General features: G+C 37.4%; 1 protein-coding gene across 1 annotated transcript in view; it reads left to right on the plus strand.

Moving 5' to 3' along the window:
- Positions 1-6,949, plus strand: part of MYO16 (myosin XVI) — a 252,767-nt gene extending 245,818 nt beyond the window's left edge. Inside the window, exon 34 of the mRNA XM_057390020.1 lies at positions 2,720-6,949. Coding sequence (XP_057246003.1) covers positions 2,720-2,953 — 234 coding nt within the window. The 3' untranslated portion in view covers positions 2,954-6,949. The remainder of the gene's footprint in view (positions 1-2,719) is intronic.
- Positions 6,950-8,203: the final 1,254 nt, after the last annotated feature.

The raw sequence follows: 8,203 nt of genomic DNA on the forward strand, positions 1-8,203 counted from the left end.
TACAGTTGGTTGAAGTTATTTGTTTAGGGTCCATTAAAACAATCAGTGGTCTTACAGTAATTAATTCCTACACACATCATTCACCCATCAGAATATAGAATAATAATGAAGARACATGGCTTACTGTTTTACATTGTGCTTCATGTAAAATTATTCAGCCAATCTTTTCTATAATGAATATTTATAATAGATCTTTAGCTTGTCACAGTTCTAATCATAAATGGAAAAGAAAAAAGATATCATGTTATTCAAATAGATCTAATTAAATTAATTGGTTCATTTAGAGCTCTGCCACTTCTTAYGCATTTTCCCCCATTTCATTTTAACTGCAGTTTCATCTCATGTCCTTCATCCAGGTTGTTTTCCAGCTTGTTTACCATATCAGTTCCATAATGAATTTGAGGTATTTTTCCATCACTGTTTAAGAATGTATGATAAAGTATGTACACTTAATTGGATCAACTTTTGTCCACTATACACTGGAAAATGAGCTCTGTAGTGAAACTCTTGATCCAGCATTAATTTACAGCTTGCATWAGCAGGGTCAGTATAATAAAGCTTCTTCTAAGCCATRAGCAGGATGCAAYTGTCAATTCCTTGCAGAGGCAAAAYGTGCTYACTTTTCACCCTGCATCTATGTGCCTTTATGTTCCTTGGAGTAGCAGTGGCAGTCTCTTTTCAAATATTCCCTCCATCTCTCAATCTGAAAATTCTTCCAGACTTCATTAGTTGTGCTATCAAACTTTTGTCACCAGTGCACATTCACACAGTTTCGAAATATCTATTTTTTTATCTATATTTATCTGCCAGTGTTTGGGCATGTCTTTGATTAATTGTCTCTGAAACTCTTTCATATGAAACTCTTGGAATGACAGTCRAACAAAGCTTAGTGTATTTCAGCACCTCTCTGAGAAGCATGCCTAGTGYATGTTCATGAAATGTCTAAAATGTAGGTACAGATAAGGTGTCCAAAATGGGAAGACTGGATTCCAATCTATGTGTTTTCTAAACTGAATTATGCTCATAACTTAAACTCACAAAAACTTGCAGAAACTGGCCATGACTGAGCAAGCCATGGTGACTCACCAACWATGCWGCTGTTCTATAGGAAAAAGCCACCTGACCTCTCTTTCTTGTAAGTTGTTTCCAAGTGCAAACTTTCTTTTTCTCATCTTTTATGCACCACTGAAAAGAAAAAAAAAGGTCGTGTGTTTTGTCTCTGATAACCCTCTAGCTGTACCTGTAGAACATTTATTTTTATTTGAGTTGCTGAGATGCCCTGTTGCATTTTGTATAAATATGAAGGCAAATAGGTTTTTAATTTTATAGTGGTATGCAATTGAGATATACTTTAATGAAGTCTTTCAAACATTTTCATTTTCCTTCTTTAAAAAAAAAAATTCAGAACTTTAAACTGTACTTAAAATTATACCTGTTATTCAGACATATTATAGATTAATGCATTTCTCTTTGAAGTATCATCACACCAGAAATTAAGCAGATTCTCTGTGGATATTCAGACATCTCCATGTAAGGGCTCCTTCCTTGTCTGACAGCATGTGCATCTGAAAGGTCTGACTTGCACAGGACACATTTGGAATAGCAGTGTAAAGCTTGTGTGGGCCTCTGTCCCAGGAACCCCATTGCCCATCAGACACAAAAATGCCCTTCATGTCACTCAGCTTTCCTTGCAGCTGGAGCTAATGATGTGTGTGGTTTCTGATGAGCATTTAGGGGCACTGCACATCATTTCCTGTATCATGACTAACACACAGCAGAAATGCATCCTTAACATCAGCCCATTGTGTGAGTGAGGTGTGGGCATTTCAGTCATGCCATAGGTGCCTCTTACAGGTGGCCCTGTGGGGTTTTTAAGAAAGAAGGTCYGTGATAAGGGTTGTGGGCTGTTAGATGTTTATGATGGACTTGTTGCATTTTTTCTGGATAAGCCCCTCCTGCTCCAGAATGCTCCCAAGGCAACAGATCTCAGCACCTGCTGTAGATGCTGCTCTGCTGCAGAGGTGTCAAGTAAGTCTTAAAGGATGGTGAGATGGACTCCATTGCTTCACAGACTTGTGSTGCCATGAGGGCTTCAAGCTGACTGGAACAAAATAAATAATCACTGGAACAGAAGAGTTAAATGGAAGGGGACAGTTTCTTTTAGGTGKGTTATGAGTCTAGTACAGAACTGTGGCTACTTCAGAATTAACTCACAAATAGATTCAGGCCATTTTAATTGAAACTACAATTAAAGTTTGTAATGCATTCTCTGGAGGAAGACGAGGACTGGGCCCTGGTTCTAAGGATAACACCTGTCTCTGACAAGTAGTTTTACTGATTCTAATATGCAACAAAGGTTATGGTTTCTTGAATATTTACATTTAGAGGAAAAACCTTGCTACTCCTGCAGCAGTTGTAGGCAGTCTGTTTTGTGTGTTTCAGGGAATTTCAGCTCATATACYCTTTGATGACACAGAGGAATTTTTTCCATTTGTTTCAGTCTTGGCAGATGCTTCATACAACTTCAGACTCTAAATTTCAGACATGAGATCGCACTAACGCAATTCCAAATCACTAATGTTCTTTTTTTTTCAGTGTAAAGAATTTTAAATCCTTTTGGAGGACAAGGTTGYTTCAAATTATTAACAGGTTATTTGATCTGTTTTCTTTATCCACCTTTATTATTRTTGTTATTTTTATTATTATTTTCTTCTCACAGGTTATTCATCAGCTTAGACTTTCCGAGAATGAGAGTGTGGCTCTGCAAGAGCTTCTRGATTGGAGGAGAAAGCTGTGTGAAGAGAGAGAAGACTGGCAGCAAATATTGCACAATACTGAGCAAAGAATCTCAGCCCCACCTCCACCCCCTTGTAAGAAGCCGACGCTGCTGAAGAAGGTAGAAGATACCTCCTGCAACAGACTCTCTTCAGGCATATGGGATACCACCATATGAGTCAGATGTGTGTCTGCAGACTGTTAGGAGCAAAACCATCTAATGACTTCAATCTGCACAATCAGCAAGGTTTCTTCCCTTCACAAAACGTGCAGGGATTTTTTATAAGCACTAATTCGATAGCACAGGATGGAGGAGCTGTTTAGATCTGTCGTCTGTGTGTGTACGTGTGTGTGTTTGTTCTTTTCATATATATACATGGATACATATATGTGTTAACTGGTGAGTATATATATGTATGCATGTGTATATATATGGAGACAAACTGCACTATCAGTACTTCGTTTAAAAGTACAAAACAGTCACTTGGAGTTCTCCCATGGACAGTGGAGAAACTATGTTGAGATCATCAAAGGATGATGGGGAGAAGTGACTGACAGACATTTTAGAGAGATCAGGAAAGTCTGTGTGCACACTGTACAGCTGTTTTATACAGTACAAAAAGATGTTTCTTGTTCCCTAATGAATGGGTTTATTATATTACATGTATACATATATATATTTCTTTGTAGATGTCTGTGTTCCATGGAGATTATTTACATGTTTATTTCTGGTGTTTTATAACTTCATGCAATTGGTGCTGTCGTTCTTTCTTCAAAATACAGGTAATAAATTCAGTACTTGCATTTTTCTTYTTTATCTTTAACAACATACCAAACAGTTTCAACACTGTGTTATTTCTTTCAGAACTGACAATATCCTTTTTAAAATCCAACCCTGAAATTCTTGCAATGCTCYTGTGTGCAGGAGTGATTTGGTGCTGTAACAGTAATGAATTAGAGACCATTACTTCTTTTTGACAGACCTGCATTTCTGGATGTGTGACCTGTGAATTTTCCAGTTACATCTCAAATCTTACTTSGTTCTGGGTTATGTAAAATAATGAGGCACTCATTTAGATTATAAGTGTGGTTTGAAATTCMTACCTGATTATGTGTAAGGTCAGGTGTCAGTGGAAAGATACATAATGGTAATGAGGKATGAAAATAGGTCTGTGATTTACTGTTACAAGCCAGAAGGCTTTGCASAGATGGGTATATCAAAGCATTATGTCCTGATTGTGGTAGCACAGTGATGCCTTTATACCTCAAATTTCATGTAATGAAATGGTTTCAGAAATTGCAGCATTCTAGTTGGCGTACATGACTTCTGAGCAGTAATGTTAATTTATGAAGAACATGCTGCTGGGAACTTGTTAGTTATTGCTCAGCAGTCTTTGAAATACTGCTTTGCCACTAAAGGTATTTTTCTGGGGCTACTTATTTTAAGTTCTTGGAGTATGTAGAGTCAGTGTGAAACCTTTTTCTTGGGGATTGTTTATCCCATTCCTACTGAGAGCCAGGAAAAAGTGTTTCCAGTTTTACAAGTGGATATAAAACAAATATTTTCAAATGTAAGCTAGGTCTAAAATGGTGAGCTCACTCTTGGTTGGAAGTTGTTGGAAAAGGAAAAAATCCATAGAGGTGTAGGTTTTTCCATCATGTTTGACAGAAGTTTYCAGCAGGCTGAATAGCAAAAAGCAGTCACATGCTTGTTTGTTTGTTTATACAGGGAAGCAGCAAAACTCAAATTGTTCCCTTGAGTATCATCAAGCCATAGGCAGAATTAAGCATCTCCTCTTGCTGCAGWTTAAAAGAGACATTTTGAGTGGACAAAGAAGGGGAGACTCCAAAGGGAGCTCAGAATTTTACCTTGTTACCACTGTTAGCTTCACAGAAGTCCTCTGTGTAAGTTTATCCATTTCTATTTCACGGGGAATGAGGAACTCTGGACTCCAGAATCTTACCTTTGACTGATGTTAATGGTCACAGATAATGACTTTATCCAGGAGGGACAGGTAACCCCTGTGAGTGAGGTTATGCAGAAAACAACTCAGTTCTGTCAGAATGAGGCTGTGCCTGCAAGAACCGATGTTTCTGTTTTTTTGCTCAGATAACCAGGGACACACAGAGATCCCTCTGTGAGTGTGAAATGAAGCAGCTCCAGCACTGGGTGCAGGAGAGTTAATTAACCTGACCTTGCAGCTCTGTTGCTTCCAGGGTGCAGGTTGTTATCCCTACATGGCACAGCATCCCTATCCATACCACGAGAAGATGCACCCAGGCAGTGCTGGGCGCCTCGGTGCTCTGAGAAGTGCAGACATGCCCTGGGGCTTATCACTCCCCAAACGGGCTGGCAAACAGCCCTTTCCTAAGCTCTCTCATATTGCTGGCCCTAATGCTCGCTAGCTGGCTCGGCCACGGGTAGCAATCAATCCACAGCAGCCTGGAAGTTTAAGACAAGCTGCAAAAACTAAATGAGAGGCCAGTTTCGATCGTGCCAAAATCCCTGCTACTGCAGYGAGCTTGCTCCCAGCCACCGAGCCATTTGTAAGGTGAGCCTGTGTGTCTCTGGATGATGCTGTTGTCATTGCTGCACTTGGAATGTGGGAGTACCCAGAGGGGAGAAATTCATTTGTCAAATGGAGTTTAAAATGGGAAACAGTATCATTCTCCTACTTGCAGTCCTTACTAAAAGCTGTGAGCAGCCTCAGCTGCAGGAGCTCAAATGGAATCTTAAGGAACTTTTTGCTCCTCGCTCAAAGTCCATATTGTGCCCTATTACAGCAGTATGAACAAGTGTGGGGAAAAAAGGTATGTAGATTTTCTAGAGATTTCATCACTACAGTTCCATGGGCGAAGCCAGTACACCCCTGATTCTGGCAATCTGATTCTACAGACAATGAGCAAAGCAGATTGTAACCCCCTGAGCAGAAGGCCTTTGTGCTATTTTTTGCAAACTTGGATAAGACATATATTTTCTGGGGCTGTTCTTTAAAATGTGTCACCACAGTGAAATATGACAAAAGAATTTTTTGGTTTGTTTCAATTTTGTTTTCAATTCCATGTTACATAATGGAAAGATTTTACTTGGAAAGATTTTTCAGGATATTCCATTAAATACAGTACTATACGAATAAAGCATTTGCATTAAAACATGTTTTAAATATTTCTCTAATGGCAGTAAGACACTCCAGAGTGTGACTTATGATGACATAATTCACACCTAGTGTGTTCATTGGTCCCTTGGCCCTTTGGCCTCATGCCTAACAATGCAGTTGGTAGGGAATTATTATACCATAATTCACACCCTACTGTGTCTTATTGCTTAAATAACCATACCCCCAGAGGTGTCTTAAAACTACCATTAAAGTTTATATTGTGTATCAAAATGTGTTTACAGGGCTGGGAAAATGTACTATTGACATTTTGAAGTGTTGAGAAGTAGTTTTAGCAGAACTGTACAGTGCTTGTAAATTAATCTCCCCAGTGGAGTRTGCACCAGCCAATTACCGTATTTCTTGAGTATATGAAGTCCTGTCTTGCACATTAAAAAATAGCTTAGACAAAAAAAAAAAAGCCTTATGAAACTTAATATTCTGAAGGGGAAGATTAAACTCTGTGGGCATGCTAATGCCCTTAATATCCAGTGAACAATCTAAAATATGTTTATATTTGCAATAAAGCAATTTCAGGATGCTGGGATTATCATCAGATAATCACTCCTCCACATTGTGCCTTATTGCTTAATTTTTAGTATGTAAAAAAACCGAAACGCCTAACAAACCAACCTGTCCTTCAGCATAAGGTAAGAAGAATCAGATATGTTTTACACTTTAAAAAGTCATTGGCTGTAGAASCAAGGGAATTCTGAAACCATATTAAGCCACAATAAGAGAAAAACAACATCTATTGGCATGAGACATTTTTTAAAGCTTGTATACCTTACTTGTTACTCCTGAAATAGCATTGGTGTCTTTTAGTTGCTGTAATTACATTCCTATTGCGGATTTTTAAAAACTTTGTTTTTAAAAGCTGATTTAGACGTTCAGAGAAATACATGCACCGATATTTTTCATAAGATCTGTGTACAGCATGAAGTGATAAGCCTTTTAAAAATTTGTATTGTTTACAAAACAATAATATGATTGTTAAGTGAATTGCATTTACTTTTTTTTTTTTTTTTTGCCAGTGATCTTTTTTATTCTAAAAGGTTTAAGTACTTTCATTAATAATTTTATTATACTGCAGATCCTTTGTGTGTGGGACAAAGAATTTCATTAACTTGCTAAGAAAGCATAATAGATTRTAGCATAGTTCTAAAGTGATAGTAATAGCCATATTAATTGTAGCTTTTAATTCTGCTGTATAGCATTGGCATCCCTAGTAATCCTGTTATTCTTATCTCTATAAAGCCTGCTAATATCTGAATTGCTCTGAGGAACTTAAAGTAAGTTTTGCCATTCGCTTGTTAAATAATAAATGTAACTAAACTCTGTACAAATCAGTTTTTCAGAATGGTATTAAACATTTCATGGCTTTGTGTTCTAAATATATAATTTTTAAAAAGAAAACACCACCTGAGCATAACTATTTGACAGTAGCTGAACAAAATAGAAGGAAATGCTTTTCTTCCAGTTCTGCTGTTCTCTGTATACTCAGGATTTTCTTTTTGAGAAGAAATAAATAAATCCAAGTGCTGGTTTATACTGTGGCTGTGAGAATTAGATCATTAGCAAAGACTGTCTGTCCTCCCCACTGTGGTCTGGCCTTTTCATCAACCCATGAATGTATGCTGGATCTGGTCTAATACTGCATTTTGTTGTGAAGTGTCATAGGCAAAGGTTCAGTTGAGTCATAATTTGACTTTTTGAGGATTTCTGATTTATTACAGTAAACAAAAGAATCTCATCTTGAATTAGTTAAGACATATTTATTTCAATCTTAAGGAGCTTGGTTTAGTTCTCATATATGTGAATACTGTCCCTGCTTAGTACTTTTGTATTTCCTTTCCTGTCAACTTAGCTTGGTTTTCAATCAGACTTTCATGATAAAAAAGAAAATGTTGTTAAATTAAATTACAGCATAAACTTTATGATTGATTTTTTGAAAAAAAATTCCTTTAAAATACTGAATATTTCAGTATTTCAACACGTTTTTCACCATTTCTAGTTGAACTTGTTTGTTGGATGCAGTTTGAATTTACACATAATTTCAACTCTTCACAAACRTACCTTCTCATAAATCCACCGTTCTCTGAAAAGACCACACTAATGGATATTTGTTTTGAGATGCAGGAGAACTGCTGAGGTCTTTTGAAGTATCAACAGGGAAAACTTGACAGGCACGAGTATATTGCTGTTATAACAATGTTCATGTGGCAGTCGTTCACTAATGCTTGTGCCCTCACTGTGTTTTATTTGGGCTCCAG

This window comes from Malurus melanocephalus, unplaced genomic scaffold (genome assembly GCF_030028575.1).
Source record: "Malurus melanocephalus ecotype Western Australia unplaced genomic scaffold, MMel_1.1 scaffold_1, whole genome shotgun sequence".
Classification (NCBI taxonomy): domain Eukaryota; kingdom Metazoa; phylum Chordata; class Aves; order Passeriformes; family Maluridae; genus Malurus; species Malurus melanocephalus.